Genomic DNA, 20,469 nt, shown 5'->3' with positions numbered 1-20,469 from the left:
TTTAATATTTATTTATTTTTGAGAGAGAGACAGAGTGCGAGCAGGGGAGGAACAGAGAGAGGGAGACACAGAATCTGAAACAGGCTCCAGGCTCTGAGCTGTCAGCACAGAGCCCGACGCGAGGCTCGAACTCAAGAACCGTGAGTTCATGACCTGAGCTGAAGTCGGCCGCTTAACCCACTGAGCCACCCAGGCACCCTTAATGCCCTCGTTTCTAAAGGAAGAGAGTCATTATAACTTCTTCAGATGGTTACTGTGAGGATTAAGTGAAACAGTCCATAGAGGCTCACACTTGAGCACCCAGTGTTACTTGATCAGGGGCAGGAAGTAGAGACTGTGAACTGAGACCAGTGAGCTTGCTAACAGCCCTCTGTTTTCACCAGGGGCAGCTGGGATCTTGAGCACAAGAAAATGCGTTTTCTAAAATCCGGATCTCTTGAAGATTTAAAATATTAAAACAAGTGGGGCGCCTGGGTGGCGCAGTCGGTTAAGCATCCGACTTCAGCCAGGTCACGATCTTGCGGTCCGTGAGTTCGAGCCCCGCGTCGGGCTCTGGGCTGATGGCTCAGAGCCTGGACCCTGTTTCCGATTCTGTGTCTCCCTCTCTCTCTGCCCCTCCCCCGTTCATGCTCTGTCTCTCTCTGTCCCAAAAATAAATAAAAACGTTGAAAAAAAAATTAAAAAAAAAATATTAAAACAAGTGAGAGATGTGTAGACCACGGTATCCATTGGCCAGCAAGGGTTGGTGAGTACCTGCTTGGTGCCGGGGCCAAGGGTTCACGGTCGGCCACCAGGTTCCTCCAGGGTCCCATCCCATGTACAGTCTGCAGAGAAGGACAGCAAGGATGGGGGGGGGGGGGGGGGGACGGGGAGACCCAGGGAGCCTTCTCCAAGGAGGAGACTTTGGGGGTGAGAACTGGTTGTTGCACAGGAAATCAACCAGGTGGTCAGAGAGTAGGTGAAGAATGTTCTAGGAGGAGGAACAGAAGACACAAAGGCCAGTTAGCTCAAGAGAGTGTGGTGCACACATGAATGAGTGAACGGCCTTGAATCGGTCTTTGTAAGACCTTTCCAAATGAATTTAAATGCCCATCAACCCAGATGGTTACGTCAATTATGGATACACTCATACAGCGGACACAGTACAGCCATTTGTAACCACTGAGTTCTCCGGACATGGAAAAGGATGTTCTCTAAGGTACCTGGTAAGTCATTTCGAGGAATAGGGTTTACCACGGGGCAGACGCTGTTCTCAGCATTTGATGGATATTAACTCGTGATCCTTACACCAACCCCATTCGAGAAAAGGAAAAGAGAAACATGCAACATAGGTTACTTGTGCAAAGTCACTCAGCCAGTAGGTGGAGGAAGCAGGATTTGAACTTGGGACTGGATCCAATGTCTGTGCTGGACCATTTCCCCTCCCTCCCTCGGAATGTGCAGTTTGCTTCTGTAGGGGAGGCAAAACTTTACCTCTACCCATCTTAGTTTTCAGCAGGGACTTGAACAAAACTTAGACTAACAAGAGAAAAAACTTTTATTAAGTCATGCAGCACACATTACACGGGGAAACCTAATGAAAAGTAACCCAAAATGGCAGCTTAGAATTCCAGCTTAGATAGCATCTTCAACAAGGAACAATAAATTTGCCAAGAAATGACAAGGCAAAGGGAAATGGCTTAAGGCTTCTGAGGTCAGAAGGCTGTGGAAAGGTAAATATATGAGAGGGAATGGAGGAAGGTTTGCAAATTCCTCTGGTGTCATCTCTAGATTTATGTCTGTCTCCAATAAAAGAAGAATTTATACCCTGCCTTTAGGCAGAAAAGAGGGAGCTTTTTTTCCTGGGCTTGCTGCTTCTTAACTGCCTTCAGCTCAAAATACTTTTTAAGTCAAAGAGGCATATTTTGGGCTGACATATTCTGGTTTCCTTCACTTCCACCCATGTAAAAGAAAATGGTTAGAAATATGTATTTGATTATATCTACATAGACACCCCCCCCCCCCCAATTCCAGAAAAACACACCAGACAGCAATTGTGGGTATGGGGAGATAGGACACCTGGGTGGCTGAGGGATGGCGTGGGAGGGGGACTTATCTATATTGCCTTTTCTTTGCTTTTTGCTTTAGAATTTTGTACCATGCACTTTTTGGGGGGTCGGGGGGCAAGTGACAAGGGGCGGGGAGATTGAGAGAGAGAAGCAGGGCTCACCCAAGAGCTCGCGTTTTACCTGAAGCGCGGGGCTTGTGAAATCACAAACTGTGGGGGCGCCTGGCTGGCTCTGTCAGTTAAGCGGCCGACTTTGGCTCAGGTCATGATCTCGCAGTCCATGAGTTCGAGCCCCGCGTCGGGCTCTGGGCTGACAGCTCAGAGCCTGGAGCCTGTTTCAGATTCTGTGTCTCCCTCTTTCTCTCTCCTCCCCTGCTCATGCTCTGTCTCTCTCCTCTCAAAAATAAATAAACGTTAAAAAAAATTTAAAAAGGAAAGATATTAGCAGTAATTTTTCCTGATTATCCCCGATCATCTGAAACATCTGAACCCACAAGACTTACTGTCCTCCATGATCCACCGTCACCGCCCAAGATAATGATGTCATTTAATGCAGATCCTTCCTAACTTCTTCACCGTGATGACAGTTGAGAGCCATCAGTGAGCGCTTACTTCCTGCCAAACAATTCCGAGCCCTTCAGACGAAAACTTTCCACAACGGAATTATAACTGTGGCGCTCAAAACAGCCTTGTGAAGTGTGTACCATTTGTTCTCTGTTTTACAGGTGAAGAAACTGAGGCACAGACGGTAAGATGAGTTGTCCTGCCCCCTTATCCCCCCCCTTCCTCCCCACACCAGGCTCCTTGCTGTTCCTCAGGCATCGCTGGCATGCTCCCACCTCCCAGCTTTTGCACGTGCTTTTCCCTCTGCCTGGAACACGCTTCCAGATCTTTACACAGCCCACCCCACCCCCACCGCCACACACGCACACACACACACACGCGCGCGCACACACACACGCGCGCACTGTATGTAGGTCTCTGATCAAATGCCACCTCCTGGAAGGCCTCCCCTGACCCCCACCCCCTTCAACCAGCTTTGTTTTGCTTCATAACCATGTTTACCACCGGCCATGGTCATTCATCCCTTCACTTACGTAGCAAGGCCCTCCAGTGCGCCAGGTACTGTTCTGAGTACTGGGGCTGCAGTGAGGAAAAGACAGACGCAGGTTCCACCCTCACGGAACTGAAGCCCTCAGGGAAACAGACATTATTCCACTGACTCCTAACAGCAGGCCTGTATCCCGGCTCCACTTATGAGCCGTGTGGCTTAGTCCTTAACTTTTCTGAGCCTCCGATCTCCCGTCTGTAAAACTGGGCTAATCACAGAGCCCCCACCACGAGGGCTGTTGCAAAAACAAAATGAGGCAGTGGTGCCTGGCTGGCCCAGTGGGTAGCACGTCCGACTCCTCATCCCAGTGTCGTGAGTTTGAGCCCCATGTTGGGTGTAGAGATTAAATTTTTAAAAATGAAATCTGAGTGGCACTTGTGTGGCTCAGTCGGTTAAGTGACCGACTCTTGGGAGTTCAGTACAGGTCATGATTTCACGGTTTGTGAGTTCAAGCCCTGCATCGGGCTCCACACCGACAGTGCGGAGCCTGCTTAGGATTCTCTCTCTGTCTCTCTGCACCTCCCCAGGGCATGTGTGCGCGAGTGCTCTCTCTCAAAATAAATAGACTTTTTTTTTTAATATAATTCTTTTAATGTTTATTTATTTTTGAGAGAGAGAGAGACAGACTGCGAGCAGGGGAGGGGCAGAGAGAGAGGGAGACACAGAATCCGAAGCAGGCTCCAGGCTCCGAGCCGTCAGCACAGAGCCCGATGCAGGGCTCGAACTCACGAACCGCGAGATCATCACCTGAGCCGAAGTCGGAGGCTCAACCGACTGAGCCACCCAGGCGCCCCTCAAAATAAATAGACTTTTTGAAAAAAGTTTTAAAAAATGCCATGAGCTAATAAAAAAGCAACTGTTCAGTAATTATTAACAGTTATCATTAGGGTTGCGATTGTCATCCTTAGGCGCCACAGGGAGATAGAGGTAGTCATTATTTCCGCCCTCAAGGAGGTGGTAGGTGGGTCAGGAAGACACATATGGATGACAGCAAGACACCAACGTTTCCCAGAGCAGGCAGAGAGATCAACGGGGGCAGAGAACGCATGAAAGAGAAAGTGTGTGTTGAGCCAGGGCTCAAGGGGGGTGGGATTTGGAGAGATGGGGGCTGGGGAGGGAAGGGTCTCCACACAGGCCTCTCTGCACAGAGGTACGGAGGCGGGACGGAGCACACGGGCCTAAGTGTGCTTCTCCCTTCTTGTCCCCCCTCGGAGAGAGTGCACGCGATGGCTGGGCACCTTCAGCTGCCTCTCCTGCCTGGTGCTGGTTCTGGGGCTGAAGGAACAGCCCCGTAAGGGAGCTGGTATGGCAGCTAATAGGTTTAAGAGGGTGGGAGTGGCCTCATGCCCCGGGGGACTGTAGGAGACTGTGGGGACACCCAGACAAAGAAGAGATGCACCAGAACTCTCAAGTGAGGCTCAGTCCTACCCTGAACTTGGCCAAACCCCGGAAGGGTGGCAGAGCGGAGGCCAGCCTGGCCAGTCACTTTGCCCTGGTGTGGATGGAGCAGCCCAGGTGTGACAATTGTTTTTCTCTCCTGCCTGTCTGCTCTGTCAAGGTCACCAACACCTCCCCACCGCCAACGTCCACTGGCCACTGCTTTGGCCCCTTGTCCTCCCGGCAGCCTCCATATAGCCTCCACCTCAGGGCTTCCAGAGGCCCTGCTCTCACCCACCTGCCTTTCCCAGCCTCCTTTGCGGGATCGTCGGTCGATTGGTTGGTTGGTTGGTTGGTTTTGAGCACTTTCTTACTTCCTATCACTACAAGATGCTCCAGGCTCATGTGGTATATTTCCTACCCCAGTCCTAGAATCGGGTATTTCTTCAAGGAGCCCAGGTTCCTTTCACTGGACTATGGTATTAGAAACCAAGGTCTGGGTGTAAGTGTGTTCTTGCTCCTTGCGTGTCTTTCTTTTAGGCCCTGGCAGCCAACAGAGCAAAGAAATATATGTGTGTATACTAATCTGTAATATACACACAGCCATAAATATTTCTGCACGTAACCATCTGTATCTATGTTAAATTTAACATAGTTCTTACTAACAGCTCTTTTTACTGCTTTTTTATAATGTCTATTTCATTGCTGAGATTATCTATTTTTTCCCTTCATTTCAAGGCAATTTCTAATTGATTGTTGAAGCATTTTTAGGATGACTGCTTTCAGGAGCGCCTGGGTGGCTTAGGTGGTTGAACGTCCAACTTCAGCTCAGGTCACGATCTCAGGGCTTATGAGTTGGAGCCCCGTGTTGGGCTCTACGCTAACAGCTCAGAGCCTGGAGCCTGCTTTGGAGTCCGTGTCTCCCTCTCTTTCTGCCCCTCCCCTGCTTGTGCTCTGTCTCTCTCTCTCTTTCTCAAAAGTAAATAAACATTAAAAAATATTGTTTTAAATGATGGCTGCTTTCAGGCCTTCTCGGATAATTCCAACATCGGATTCATCTCAGTACTAGAGTCAATCGATTTGTTTTTCTCACTCAATTTGCGGTTTTCTGGGTTCTTATTAGGGTGGGTGATTTTAGGCATATCCTTGTCACCTTGTCTATTATGTTTGGGAACCCCGGGTCCTATTCAAATCCTTTATTTTAGCAGGCAGGCACCCTGTTCAGGTTTACCGTGCAGGTCCTGGACTATTTTGGTGAGCTGTGGTTCCAACGACAGCTTAGTGTTCAGAGCCTTCGCTGTATTATTTTGCTCATTGTGGTTTATCTGGTATCACTGGGTCTTCGGGGGCTAGAAGGGGTTTCCCCAGGCCTCGCTGCCCCGTGTCTCGTGGTAGGGAGGGAAGTGTCAGCCCTGCTGTGGTTGCTTATTCTGCCAAGGCCCTTCCTGGCTGTTCTACCTGCTCACCCCCATGTCTCCCTGGGGGGAAGGGGGATGCTTCTCCTGAGTGCTTACTGTAAGCAGTGCTGGGCTCACCTGACATTGGCAGGGAGGCTCCCTCCAATCCCGGGCTGCCTACCTGAGCCAGACAGACGGGGGCACGTGGCTGGTTCTACATGGTAGACTGGTCTCCTAAAGCTCTTGTGGCAAATTACCACAGACTTGGTGGCTTAAAACAAACAGAAATTTATTCTCTCAGTTCTGGGGCCCCGGAGTCCAAAATCAGTATCACTGGGGCAAAGTAAGGTGTTGACAGGGCTGTACTCCTTCTGGGGGCTCCAGGGGAGACACTGTTCCCTGACTCTTCCAGCTTCTGGTGTCGGCTGTTTCTCCTTGGTTTGTGGCTGCATCGCTCTGGTTTTTAATGCCAGCATCTTGAAATGTGTCAGCTCGGTGGTCACATCACCTTCTTTTCTGTGGGGGGTGGGGATGGGAAAGGGAGGGAGGGAGGGAGGGAGAGAGAGAGAGACAGATCTCCCTCTGCTTCCCTCTCCTATACATGTAATTGCATTTAGGGCCACCCTGATAATCCAGGATAATCTCCCCATCTCAAGATCTTAACTTAATATATCTGTAAAGGCCTTGTATCCATGTAAGGTAGATTTACAGGTCCCAGGGATCTGGCTTCTTTGGGACACCATTTTTTAGGTTACCACCCACAACTGGAGGCAACTTACCCCAAAACTACACCTCAGTTTTCTCTTCTGTAAAAGGGGGTTATTAACAGTGATGTTGAGATGAAGGTTATATAAACCAGTGTATACGGAACAGTTATCACTGCATTTCTTATACTCAGGCCCGCTATCTATTGCCTTGCTAGATGGGAAAAAAGATTCCACCATGGGAGAAGGATGGGGTCACAAAGGATGGGAGGCAGGGCAGGCTTCCCACTGAGGGCACAAATCCCACAAAAGGCAGAGTTAGCTAGAATTAAGGGGAAAGCCGAGAGCCCCGGAGAAGGTCACATCACGAGGTAAAGCCCCACATCTTAGGTGAGGCATACAAGGTTTGCTGATGCTCCCCATACATCTAGATCAGACTGGGTTCGAGCCCCACATGAGGCTCTGTGCTGACAGCGCAGAGCCTGGAGCCTGCTTCGGATTCTGTGTCTCCCTCCCTCTCTCTCCCTCTCTCTCTCTCTCTCTCTCTCTCTGCCCCTCCCCCACTGGCACTCACTCACTCTTTCTCTCTCAAAAATAAATAAACATTAAAAAAGAAAAAAAATCCTGGACAAAACAGAGTAGCTATTTAAGAACTCTGAAAACTTAGTAGCAGATAGGTGGAGGAACAAGACCAGCATCGGACGTACAGCCACGCTAGCAATGAGTTGACCATCCCCCCCCTCCCCCCCCAGTATTTCCCAGCCTGGACTCCATGCACCTGTCAGCCTGGAAGTGCACACCAGGGCAGACAGAGAAAGCTCTAGGGCCCCCCTCATTCTGATTAAATTAGGAAAACGTCTCCTAATACTCAGAGTAGGGGAACAATAAACTTCTGCACCCATCCCCCTGTTTCGTGTACGTGAATTAAACACGAAACAGTTTGCGCAGACTTTGAGAATTTACTATCGGATGGCCTGGGAAAGGCTCTGAAAATACAAATGACCTTGAAGTCATAAGCCACGGGAGGCTGGTTGGAACTCACAGCCTGAGCCCAATCTGGTCCACGGCCTCCTAGAACAATATGGCGATAGTCTCCGCAGGATTTTTAGAAAAGTCTAATGATACCCGGAATGTCCAGGTATATTCCAGAGCGACTTGACATATGAGGAGACATGAAAATCCCAACTCGCATGGGAGAAGACGGCCAACAGCTGCCAGTGCTGAAATGACACGGGCGTGGGGATTATCTGACAGTCATTAAAGCAGATATTATAAAAACCCTCCAGCAAATAAGGGCAAACCACCTAGAAACAAACGGATAGAGGGACATTTTAAGCAAACAGGGCTACCTGGGTTAAACATCTGACTCTTGACCTCAGCTCAGGTCTTGATCTCAGGGTCATGAGTTCAAGCCTTGCATTGGGCTCCATGTTGGATGTGGAGCCTACAAAGAAGGGAAGGAAGGAAGGAAGGAAGGAAGGAAGGAAGGAAGGAAGGAAGGGAGGGGGGGAGGGAGGGAGGGAGGAGGGAGGAATTTTAAGCCAATAAATAGAACATAAAAAGGACAAAATGAAAATCTTATAACTGAAAAATAAAATAAGCAAAAACTTAAAAACCCTTTGTATGGGTGCCTAGCAGAACGGAGATGGCAGAGAAACAAGTCAGTGATCTTGAAGGCAGAAAGTATCCAATCTGGCAACAGAGAGAAAGATGGGGAAGAAATGAACAGAACTCCAGGAATGGTGGCACAATTCCAGAAGAGTGAATGTCTGGGTCATCAGAATCTGGGAAGAACAGGAGAAACAGTGGTGCAGGAAAAATATTTGAAAAAACAATGGCTGAAAACCTCCCATGTGGGTGAAAGATATAAACATACATGTTCGGGAAGCTGAATGAAACAGAAACAGGATAAACCCACATAAACCCCCATTTTTCAGATTTTGGAGCTGCAAGGAAGGAATCACTTTCCCCATCACCCGGGATGCTTATAACTTGAGACTCAAATGACATCCTGTGTCCTTTAAAAACCATGAAAATCGGGGCGCCTGGGTGGCGCAGTCGGTTAAGCGTCCGACTTCAGCCAGGTCACGATCTCGCGGTCTGCGAGTTCGAGCCCCGTGTCAGGCTCTGGGCTGATGGCTCGGAGCCTGGAGCCTGTTTCTGATTCTGTGTCTCCCTCTCTCTCTGCCCCTCCCCCGTTCATGCTCTGTCTCTCTCTGTCCCAAAAATAAATAAACGTTGAAAAAAAAAAATTAAAAAAAAAAACCATGAAAATAATACACAGAGAGAGTAAAAATAAATTCCATCAGTTCAGAATGATATTAAATGAAAAGTCTAATCTGTCTTTCTCCCAGTCCCACCTCTTAGGGTCACTCCCTATTTCTGTTTTAAGTTCTTCTGGTTGCTAAAGTTTGATTTAAAAAGATTTGAACGCTTATCATTTTTATTAATGAATAACCAGGCTTAAGCTAACCAATTAAGTCTTATAAGAAAATAAATCATGGGGTGCCTGGGTTCGCACAGTCGATTGAACATCCGACTTCAGCTCAGGTCACGATCTCATGGTTTGTGGGTTCAAGCCCCGCATCAGGCTCTGTGTTGACAGCTCGCAGCTCGGAGCCGGAGCCTGCTTCATATTCTGTTTCTGCCTCTCTGCTCCTACCCCGCTCACGCTCTCTCTATCTCTCTCTCTCTCTCAAATATAAACACTTTTTTAAAAGTTAAAAAAATAATAGATCATAATTTTGCAAAAAAAAAAATCAGTAATCGGCTATGTACGAACATAGAATCAAAACCAACTTGGAACTCAACACCAAAAAAAAAAAAAAAACTCCAATTAAAAATGGGCAGAGGACACGAATACACATTTTTTCAAGGAAGACATATAGATGGCCAAATGACACATGAAAAGGTGCTCAACATCACTCATCACAGAAACGCAAATCAAAACCACAATGAGATGATCACCTCACACCTGTCAGAATGACTAGAGTGAAAGAGACAAGAAATAACAAGTATTGACGAAAATGTGGAGAAAAAGGAACCCTTGTGCACTTTTGGTAGGAGTGCAAACTGGTACAGCTACTGTGGGAAACCGTACGGATGTTCCTCCAAAAATTAAAAACAGAAGTACCGTCCCATCCCCTAATTCCACTACTGGGCATTTTTTACCCAAAGAAATATATATAGACATATTTGCAGTGGAATATTACTCAGCCATAAAAAAGGGTGAGATCTTGCCATTTGTGACAACATGGATGGGGCTGATGTATCACACTGAGTGAAGGAAGTCGCTGGGAAAGACAAAAGGTCTTTTACGGGCTCACCATCATGCCAGCAGCAGTGACATATTTAAAATTAGCTGCCGAGGGGCGCCTCAGCGGCTCAGGCGGTCGAGCGTCCAACTTCGGCTCGGGTCATGATCTCACCGTCAGTGAGTTCGAGCCCCGCCTCGGGCTCTGTGCTGCCGGCTCAGAGCCTGGAGCCTGCTTCGGATTCTCTGTCTCCCTCGCTCTCTGCCCCTCCCCCGCCTGCTCGCGCATGCAGTCTCTCTCTCAAAAATAAATAAACATAAAAAAAAAAGTCTTACAAATGTCTAATAAGCGTCCCTCGTGTTACACAGCACATACCAGTCTTGGGTTCATCTCAGGTCTGTATCACACGCCCCCACTGATAGCCGAAATGGCAGTCACGGGTTTCTGTTCCCCAAAGCGGTGAAGAAGAGGGCGTGCAAACCTGAGGCTCTTGGAGAATCCCCCCTAGGAAAAGGTGACGTCTTCTATCTGTGGATTGACACAGATCGATAGGATGGGCACTGTCTCAAAGACAGATCTCTGTTTTGAACTGAGGCCCCGTCCAGAACCATGAGAGAACCACCAGATCACAGAGTGAAAGTGAGGGAAGCCGCAGGCTGGGGGCTTCCAGGAAGGCTGGACCAGGAACCCTGCAGTCTGACTTCCTCTAGGTGGTGGGAGAGGTTTCCGGGTGGGGTGGGAGGCAGCTCCTGTTTCCGATTCTGTGTCTCCCTCTCTCTCTGCCCCTCCCCCGTTCATGCTCTGTCTCTCTCTGTCCCAAAAATAAATAAACGTTGAAAAAAAATTTTTTTTAAATAAATAAATAAATAAATAAATAAATAAAATAAACTTACAAAATTAAAAAAAAAAAAAATCTCAGGAGAACCCGCGGAAGACCTAAAGGATTACCCACATCTGCCTCCCTCAGGTCCCGCACTGTGTCACAATGTTCCCTGGGGCCACAGTGCCTCTCTGCCTATTTCTTCTACCCCAACATACACCCAGCTGGCCAACTCCTTCAGAGCTTGGCTAAACCTGGCAATCTCAGGGAAGCATTCCACACACCCCAGACTGAGTAAGGCATCTCTGTTATACATGCCTCAGAGCATAAGCCATGTGTCACTCTACTGACATGTGATACATAAGCCATGTATCACACAGTACTGACAGCTTTGAAACTTTGTATTTATCTCAGTGGTAATTTGATGGTCTCGCCTTCACCAGACTGTAAGCTCGGCGACGTCAGGGACTGAATCTATCTCCTTCACTGTTGTTTCCCCAGCACCTAGCACAGTGATGGGCATATAGTAGACGCTCAATTAGAACATAAGTAGATAAGGCATGAATGAACGAATGGATGGATCCCGACCTGACAGGACAGGCTTCATGCAGGGCGGTGTGAATACCTACTCCTCTTCCAACGAAGAAAAGCAGAGCTCAGAATCCTGAATCGTTTGTTGACCGCTAACGTGAACGCACACATGCGCTGACCTCCCACAACCATGGTTTTTCACGCAAGTGTGCACTTCGAAGTGTGAACCTGCCCGAAGTCACCCAGCCGGGAACGGGCCGACACCCCGGCCATTACCCCCATTTCCCCAGACGCGGAAACTTGGGGAAAGAGGAGCCCGCCGGACGGGAGCACAAGAAAGGAAGGGCGGGGGCAGCAGGACGGCGCTCCAGACGGCTGCATCCGGAGGCCGCGGGGCGGCCGGGCTTCCGGTCCCCCAGCCCCGCGGCCCGGGCTTCGGGGACGTGCGCGCCGTGTGGGGCGCGCACGCAGGGCGGGGCGTGCGGGGGCGCGCGCGTGCGCAGGCCAGGCGCCCAGGGCCAAGGCAGAGCCGGGGAGCTGCCGCCAGGTCCGCTGTGGGTCCACGCCGCCCGCCGCGCCGCCCGCCAGCCCAGCGTCCCCAGCCGCCGCTGCCGTCGCCGCCGCCATGGGAGTGCAGGTGGAGACCATCTCCCCCGGAGACGGTGAGTAGGCGCGCTCGCCGTTCCCAAAGTGCCCCCTCCGCCGCGCGCATCCGCTCACCGCTCCCGTCTGTCTGTCTCCTTAGGGCGCACCTTCCCGAAGCGCGGCCAGACCTGCGTGGTGCACTACACGGGTGAGTCGGCGGGTCGGCGGGTCCGCGGGGTGGGGGGGGGCCCGGCCCCGGGTGGCCTGTAGCCGCCGCCTGGGGGCAGAGGCCCGGGGCGTGGCGGCGGCGGCGGCGGCGGGGCCCGCGTGGCCCGAGGCGGAGGCCTGGGCGGTGGCAGCGCCCCCGAGGGGGCGGCCTCGCGCCTGCCGAACCCGGGACGGTGTGAGCCGGCGGTTTCGCGCTTCCCGAGCAGCCCTGTGCCCACTGCACAGATGGGGAAACTGAGGTTTGGGGAAGCGAAGTCGCCGGCGCAAGGTCACATGCTCCGGAACGGGCAGAGCCCTGGCCCGGGACCATCAAAGGATTTGTACCATTTCTGTGTCCCGGGTGACACCCAGCCTCCCCTTCCGGCCCTCCCTTGGATGGAGATAAGAAGGGCGAGGTAATTTCCAGTCTGCGGAGGGGCCTCTTCCAAAGTCGGGATTCATCCTGGTTCCCAAGGCACGGCTTTGACTTCAGCCTGGCCTTGGATGAGCTAGATCCGCTCATCTTACTTTTGAGCCGCTTTGAAATCCAAGCCTCGGTAGCCACGATGGCCTGGGCTGCCTGAATGTGTAATTTCGCCCCTCAGCCCCTGCCCCCCAACCCTTCTAGGAGTAGAGGTTTTCTCATCCCCATTTGAAAGTTAAGGAAACTGAGGCCCAGTTAGGGTAACGAACAGTAATGAAAACCAAAGGAGATTGTAGCCCTTCAGCCAGAATTCAGAGTCTGGTGCCTTGAGACCATCTTTTAACTCCATGCCCTTACAAGGTCCTCCTGGGTTGTATTGGGGAGGGGGGTGGAGGCTAAGCAGGCGGAGACTCGGTGGCTGTGGGCTGGAGGGGGGGTGGTGATTGGTGTAGCTGCACTGTAGATACGAATACCCTTCCCTCCCCGTCCGTCTTCCCCTTTCTCCTCCTTCCCACCCTTTCCTCTGTTCCTCCTCCCCCTTCCTCTGTTTCTTCTCCTTCCCTCCCTTCTCTTTTTTCTCCTCCTCCTCCTGGGTAGTAGGCTGTAGGCAGTTGTGACCAAGCTGCTCAGGCATAAGCTTTACCCTTCCCTCCCAGATTATGGGGGGAGCCCTCTGTTAAGGGAAATGACTTTCACTGGGAAGGAGAAGGAGGCACCCAACATCCCCTTTCCCAGGCGTTTTGACTTACTTGGCTGTTTTGTGTCTCTGGTCCTTCTCCGTGGGCAGAAATGGGGGCAGGGGTGGAGGGAGTCAAGAACTAGAACCTTTTAAAAGGCTCCCAAAGGAGGAGGTATTGCAACCCATCTTCATAGGGAACTTTCTCGTGCCTGTGAAACGAAGCTGGAAAGTGGTTCTGACGTTTTTCAGTGGCCGTTTTTGTAGGCCATGGTCAGCACCCGAGCCTGGGAGGTCTAATGGAGGAAAGCTTGTCAGTTTGGTTGCTTGTGATCGGTGGGATGAGAAGAGTAAGCGTTGCCTTTTGCAGTGCTGGGGTGAGTGGGCAGTTAATGCGGTTCCCGCCGCCAACTTGGTGTGGACCCTGGGACTCGGAGAGGTAATGAGGTGACTGTCCCACCCCCATTTTATAAGTTAGCCATACTAGGATAACTGGCTCTATCTGTCTCACTCCTGAGTCTGTGCCCCTCAGCCTTGGCTTACCCGTCTTTTAGTGCTCATGGCGGGATTGGATCCACAGCATGTCGACAGAACCATGCCTCACTGTTGCCTTTTGGTGAAATGTCCCCACACAGCACGTCTGGAGCCTTTCCTAAGAGAACAGATGGTCGTGGGACCCAGAACACCACCAGGGCTCCCAGTGCCTCTTCTCCAAGTCTGTGTTTTCCTTGAGGGTGGCACCCACCCACACATTCCCCGAACAGCCGCAGGACCCTGGCATGCATCAGGACAAAAGCTTTCTTTTTTATGTCATTTTTGATAAGCTCTACAAAGACGCCTCAGTGAGGAGCCAGCTCTGCCCCTTGCTCACAGAATAGGCTGTTCTTGGGCAGGCAGCTTTGTTCCTGTGGGTCTTTGCCACCAGCCTCCCAGGAAGAACCTGTTTGAGGCCTGTGGGGGCGTGAGAGGAATGGGTAGGCGCTTTGAGATTTCATCTGTAGCAGTGAAGGCTTTCAAGCCAGTGGGAGCAGAATTCATCTTGATGGAACATAATGGGGGTGGGGAGAGTTACCATAAGGACCTGAGGGTCTTCCCAGGCAGGGAGCCCACTGGGGCTCAAGAAGGGAGAAGAAATTCTCATAGTACTCCTAGTTTTTCTCCCTGTTTTTCTCTACCTGGTTGCCCCAGTATTCCCTTGTCGGATTCGTTTTTCTTTGCTTCTCCCAAGTGGAGATGTTGGATGTTGGAAGGCCCCTGTGTGCCCCGCCCCTCCCACCCCATGCCCAGTGTCTCCATCTCCTTTTGAATATCCAGCTTACATTGTTTGGCTGTGGGACTCCAATGATGATAGTTCCTAGGAGGGAGAAATCTAACTGGCCCAGGTTCAGGTCAGGAGAACACTCTTGATCCAGCCTGCTCTGGCCTGGTATCCCCTGCTGCTGACTGGGGGCAGGTCCAAAGAAAGAGCAGTGGAAGTAAGGTCTCAGCCAGCAGAGACATGCATAGCCCAGGCTGACTTTGACCACATGGACATTTTAAGTGCCGCTGGTGGCTGCCAGTCGTAGCCCTGATGCCACTCTCAAGGCTCCCTCTGGTGCCTTCTGTGGCCTCTAGCAGAGCACAGCCTGCATGCCGCTTCAAAGAAAGGCCTGCGTCACCTCTTTGTGGCGCCAGAAGGGAAAACGAAAACTTTGCTGCCACCAGCCCAGCGCCTCCCAGTAGCATGACAGGCACTGAGGTGGGAGGAAGGAGGTGGAAGGGGTAACTTGCCAAGTATGTGCCTTGAGGACCAAGTGGCTTCTCACAGCTCCCTCCTTGCCTCCAGTAGCTTCGTCATCTGTATTGTTGAGCCTGTCCTGACACATAGCCAGGCTTGTGTCCCTTTTACTCATGTCAGCAGGCCACATGCCTGCCTTTGTCAGAGCAACCTTAGGTGGATTGAAGGAATTCTGGTTTTATCCTCTTGAAAAGTAACTGACATCATGTCCTTGGGGTTGGGTTTAAGTTGTCAGCAGCCTGGCTTCTAAACGAGGAGGACCAAGGGTCCTCCAGCCCTGTCTCCTCAGAAGGTCCACTTAGAGGGCAGCTGAGGTGAACACTGTCCTGCAGCCCCCTCCCCAGCCCCTTGCTTTTCTTTAACCTCTGTCTCCCCTCCCCTCTCCTCTCTACTTTATTCCGTCCACCCCGCCCCCGCCGAGATCTCGGCTGATGGGATGTCTGGAGGAAGGCTCACCCCCAGCAGAGGCTCCTCCGACGGGCCCCCACTCGGTGCTGACTTCAGTCAGAGAGGCTGTGACCGTTCGGGCAGGGCTGGAACAGGACCCTGTTTCCTTCCTACGGCAGGTGTTCACTGAGCAGCAGTGACAAGCCAGGCACTAGGGACGTGGCCAGTGGACTACATAGGCAGAGACCTGATGTGGTGGGGCTTCCTTGCGCGGCAAGGCCCAGGCAGGTGCGAATGTCAGGTGGTGAGAAGCACTGTGGAGAGGTGAAAGCAGAGTGCAGGCGTGGGCAGGGGGTCGCTGCTTTTGGCGAGAGTGGCTGCCGAAGGCCTCTGACAAAATGACACGCTAATATTTACCCACGGGAAGTTGAGGAGTGAGCGGTGGGTGGTGAGAGGTGTCGGGGCAAGAGTCTTGCCGGCAGAGGGCCCGAGGCTGGGGCGTGCTTGGTGTGTTGGGAGAACGGCAAGGAGACCCGTGTGGCTGGACCGGAGGGCGTGAGGGGAAAGCGGTGGGAGGAGGGGGTGATGGGGGGGCCTCGCAGGTTGGTGACTCTCTCTCTGAGTGAGGTGGCAGCCCTAAGAGGGTTGTGAGCTGACCTGGATTTTAACAGGCCCGCTCCCTTCTGGCTCCTGTGTGGACGTTGAACTTTTTGAGGGCAGGGACAGAAACAGGGTTCCGGTTGTATCCTGGGTGTGTGGCGTGCCAGCCTGGGCAGGTGGGGAGAGGTGGTGCCAGGTGGACAATGATCCCCCAAGAGGAAGTGGGCCCTTGGCTAGGTTTCGGCTCTTGCCCCTGCCGGATAACATGTTATGAGAGCTCAGCCGAATTGTCCCACTTTTCTCAGCCTCCGTGGCCATCCGTAAAATGGGAATAAGAACACCTGCCAGGAGCAGTGACAGTGCTGCTGTTATTATACGCACTGTATGAAGGCTGCTCGTGTCCCAGGCACTGGGTGATGCGTTCCCCGCCCTCCTCCCCCCCCCTCCCCCGGCCCTTCCTCCCACCAGCACTGCCCGTGATGTCTCGAGTGGGAGAAAGGCAGAGCCCCGGTGTCAGCCCTCAGTTCCTGGAGTGGCCCAAACTCCCACGCAGGGCGGGGTTGGCCCTGAGACCTCAGCCTCTGTTCCTCTACAGATAGGGAAATGGGCACTTATAAGAGAGATGGGTCTGAGTGAGGATTCAGGTTAAAAAAGGCTAACCTCGGGGCCCCTGGGTGGCGTAGTCGGTTAAGCGTCTGACTCTTGATCTCGGCTCAGGTCATGGTCCCATGGTTCCTGAGTTCAAGCCCCGCATCAGGCTCTGCAGTGATATTGCAGAGCCTGCTTGGGATTCTGTCTCTACTTCTCTCTGACCCTCCTTCACTTGTGCTCAGTCGTGCTCGCGCTCTCTCTCTCTCTCTCTCTCTCTCTCAAAGTAAATAAACTTACAAAAAAAATTTTTTTTAGATAAAATAGGTCTAACCTTGCCTACAGAATAGAATAAATTGGCTAAGAAAGTTGTAGCTGAGTTGCTAAATGTGGGTACCAAGGGGGGTCGTTGGTGTTTGTTTTCCTTTCCTTGTGTCTTGAGGGGCACGAGCCGAGAAGAGTTGGGCCGTGGCAGCTTGGCTGCGTAAGCCGAGGTGTTGGTCCTTTTTTTTCCATGGAAGCGTAGCTGACACACGACGCTTCGTTGGTTTCAGGTGTACGACACGGGGATGCGACAAGTCCGTGCGTATCCGGGGGTGTCCGTTCCTCTTCTCCTCGAGCTTCCTTAACATAATGGGGTTTTAACATTTTGGAAATAGACCTTGCTACGGAAGCATCATTTTCTTTCCTCTGGGATTGTGGTTACTAGAGTACAGAATCCTGCAGGTGCCGTTTTCTCCCTCCACCGGTAAGAGTTGGAGGCTCGCCGGTCTTAAGTGAACCGAAGGCCCCATAGGATGCTTGTGTATGTGTATGTGTGACTCTTACTTGCAAAGTTTTCACACATAGAGAAAAATCTAAACAAATAGCCACGTGCCCACCACCGAGATTCTGTGATGGTTGACATTTTGTCGAGTTTGCCATTTCTGTCTCCTTACAGAATATGCGTGTGTGTGTGTGTGTGTGTGTGTGTGTGTGATCTGTGGGTTTTTCACGGAGTCATTTCAGCCGCAGACATCATGACACTTTAAACACTCGAGCATGCTGTAAGAATACGGATATTCTCCTTATCCTCCTACTGGTCACACCTAAGAAAATTTGAAATGACTTAAGTGACCTAAAACCAGATGCATATTGTAACCCCCCCCCCCAGTGGTCCTGAAAGTGTTTTTTCTTTTTTTAAACCAGAATTCTTTCAAGTTTTACTCATTGCAGTTGGATGTTGTGTCTACTGCCAACCTAGGAGAGGCCTCGTGCTGGTTTTTTCTTAATGGCCCTGGTTTTTCAAAGAGAGCCGTCTTGTGATCTTACCGAAAGAATTCCCTGCGTCCGTCTGCTCATTTTCTCCCGGTGTCATCTGGCCGCTTCCTCCTCGTGTCGTCTGCCGTCCCGTCATATCTGGTGCTGTGTGCTCGATACTCAGCACACCGTGGGGAACAGCATTATTGGTGGTGCCGAATTTGATCTTTTCTGTAAGGGTACATTTCCCCCCTCGCAGTTAGCAGCAGTTAGTGGGGCCCTGGGCATCCTGCCCGTGCCTGGTCTCCTCCACCTTCCCCCTCTGGTATGGACATCATTGCTGATTCTTGCCAGAAGTCTCCATTTCGTTGGCATTTGCAAAGAGGTGGTTTTTTTTTTTTTTTTTCAACGTTTATTTATTTTTGGGACAGAGAGAGACAGAGCATGAACGGGGGAGGGGCAGAGAGAGAGGGAGACACAGAATCGGAAACAGGCTCCAGGCTCTGAGCCATCAGCCCAGAGCCCGACGCGGGGCTCGAACTCCCGGACCACGAGATCGTGACCTGGCTGAAGTCGGACGCTTAACCGACTGCGCCACCCAGGCGCCCCAAAGAGGTGGTTTTAAAAATTCCTTCATACCTTCCACATTTATCAGCTGCCATTCCATAAGATAGGGTAGAGCTTAATTCTTTCCCTTTAATTTAAATCTTCATTTTAAAGAATTTGTTTTGTCATCTTTCCCAGGGGTGGCAAGAGACTTTTCCCCCCTTTATCCACTTACTTGTATTTTTGTTTGTTTGTTTTTAGTATATGGACTCATAATAAATTTTCCCGAGGGCTTAAAATCATTGATACTCATTATCCTTCTTGATACTCAGGTTGTCCCAGATTTGGCCAGCAGGAGCCCCTTTGGGCTGGCTCTGGTACCTTTTTGATATGCTCGCCTTACTCCCTAGTCACCTCCTTGGTTTCCCTGCTCTGGTCCTGGCGTCAGTTGTTCTCTCCAGAGAGCTCTGGTTCCTTTCAGTAGGTCTCATGGGCTTTTTTTTTTTTTTTTTTCATTAACAGCTTTATTGGATATAATTTATGTACTATAAAAATTTAACATAGGCTTTTTAACTTGAATGTTTTTGGTGGTTAGAAACTGATTTTATGGGGCACCTGGCAGTAGAGCACATGACTCTCGATCTCAGGGTCATGAGTTCAAGCCTCATATTGGGCGTGGAGCCTACTTAAAAACAGATTTGGGGGGCCCCTGGGTGACTCAGTTGGTTAAGCGTCTGACTCTGGCTTTTTTGGCTCAGGTCGTGATCTCACGGTCTGTGAGTTTGATCCCCATGTCAGGCTCTGAGCTGATGGTGTGGAGCCTGCTTGGCATTTTCTCTCTCTCTCTCTCTCTCTCTCTCTCTCTCTCTCTGCCCCTCCCCAACTCTCAAAATAAATAAAACATTTTTAAATAACTGATTTTATGAGGTGCTAATGGGTTCATTGTATCTGTAAACTAGGAATTGCTTGTCTGCTTTGGGATTTTCTCTAAAAATAGTATTGTCACCTTTTATTTCTCCTGGAAAAGGCTGGGGGTACTTTGGATAACTTAGGCATGTACTATTCAGTTCTCCCTTTTGGTGCTTACGATGCTGTTTATTTTCATTATTTTTTTTATTTTTTTTTTACCGTTTATTAATTTTTGAGAGAGAGAGAGAAAGAGAGAACACAAGCAGGGGAGGGACAGAGAGAGGGAGACATAGAATCTGAAGCAGGCTCCAGGCTCTGAGCTGTCAGCACCGAGCCTGACTTGGGGCTCAAACCCATGGACTGCGAGATCATGACCTGACTCTCGCACGACTGCGAGATCACTGACTGAGCCACGCAGGTGCCCTTGTTTATTTTTATTTCTGTTTTTCCTCTCCTGTTCTTGTACCTACTTGAAGAACTCAACCGAGTCCTTGTGTGCCTTCCCCTAGCTCACTTTAACTTCGGCCAGATAAATACTAGCAGTGGAAAGAGGAGGAGGAGGAAAGGGAGTGGGGAGAAACAGCCCTCTCCTGGGTGCTGTCTTCTGTTCTCAGTGCCTTTACTCTCCCCTCCCAGGAGCTCAGACCACCCTGGCACACACCAAGCCCCCCCCCCCCCCCCCCGCCCCGGGAACTCTCTGGCCCTGTGCTTAGGTGCCACCACTCCCCACCTCAGGCAGACTCCTATCTATCACACTTACATGGCACCCCCTCAGTGGGTCTTCCCCGATTGACCCTTGGCTAAAGTGGTTCTTCACAAATGCATCACACACGTACCTTGGATTCTCCGGCAAGGCATCTGTCCATTTCCTTCATGGCCTTCCTCACGGTCAGGTAGTATACAGTTATACCCACCCTTTCCCCAGTAGACTGCAGGCTTCAGGAGGCCAGAGGCCTAGTGGTGGTGTTTTCCAGGGCCTCTCCCCATCAGTGCCTGGCATGGAGTCTCTCAGGGACAGTTTGAATAGTGGTCACTTAGGACTCTAGCTGGAGTGGAGAAAGGCCACATTCCTGTTACATCTGGTATAATGTTTCTGTTTCCTTTAAGCTAGAATAAGAGCAAGAATCTACCTTCTGCACTTTGCCCAATCCCCGTGGATTAATAAAATTGTGACTGTTTTCTCTCACGCCTACTACACACAGGGCAGCACACCAAGCCCTTCCCTCAGTCATTCAGCAAACATGTTAGGAGCTGGGGAAAGCTTCAGCCTTGCCCTTGAGGTGCTTACCT

The 20,469-nt window shown here is 50.9% G+C and overlaps 1 protein-coding gene and 1 long non-coding RNA gene across 2 annotated transcripts in view; one reads left to right on the top strand and one right to left on the bottom strand.

Annotated features, from left to right (window-relative positions):
- Positions 1-6,202: 6,202 nt before the first annotated feature.
- On the bottom strand, positions 6,203-11,683 carry LOC122496457. The gene is made up of 2 exons (XR_006300816.1): positions 11,299-11,683; positions 6,203-6,448 (listed from the first exon to the last, which is right to left on the bottom strand). It is a non-coding gene; the product is annotated as an uncharacterized LOC122496457 (long non-coding RNA).
- The window catches only part of FKBP1A (FKBP prolyl isomerase 1A), a 26,592-nt gene continuing 17,760 nt past the window's right edge, over positions 11,638-20,469 (top strand). Inside the window, exons 1-2 of the mRNA XM_043602710.1 lie at positions 11,638-11,903; positions 11,987-12,034. Coding sequence (XP_043458645.1) covers positions 11,867-11,903; positions 11,987-12,034 — 85 coding nt within the window. The 5' untranslated portion in view covers positions 11,638-11,866. The remainder of the gene's footprint in view (positions 11,904-11,986; positions 12,035-20,469) is intronic.

The sequence above is a fragment of the Prionailurus bengalensis genome, chromosome A3 (genome assembly GCF_016509475.1).
Source record: "Prionailurus bengalensis isolate Pbe53 chromosome A3, Fcat_Pben_1.1_paternal_pri, whole genome shotgun sequence".
NCBI lineage: Eukaryota > Metazoa > Chordata > Mammalia > Carnivora > Felidae > Prionailurus > Prionailurus bengalensis.
The sequence above is the reverse complement of the archived record's forward strand: the minus strand, read 5'-3'. Positions and strand labels throughout refer to the sequence as shown.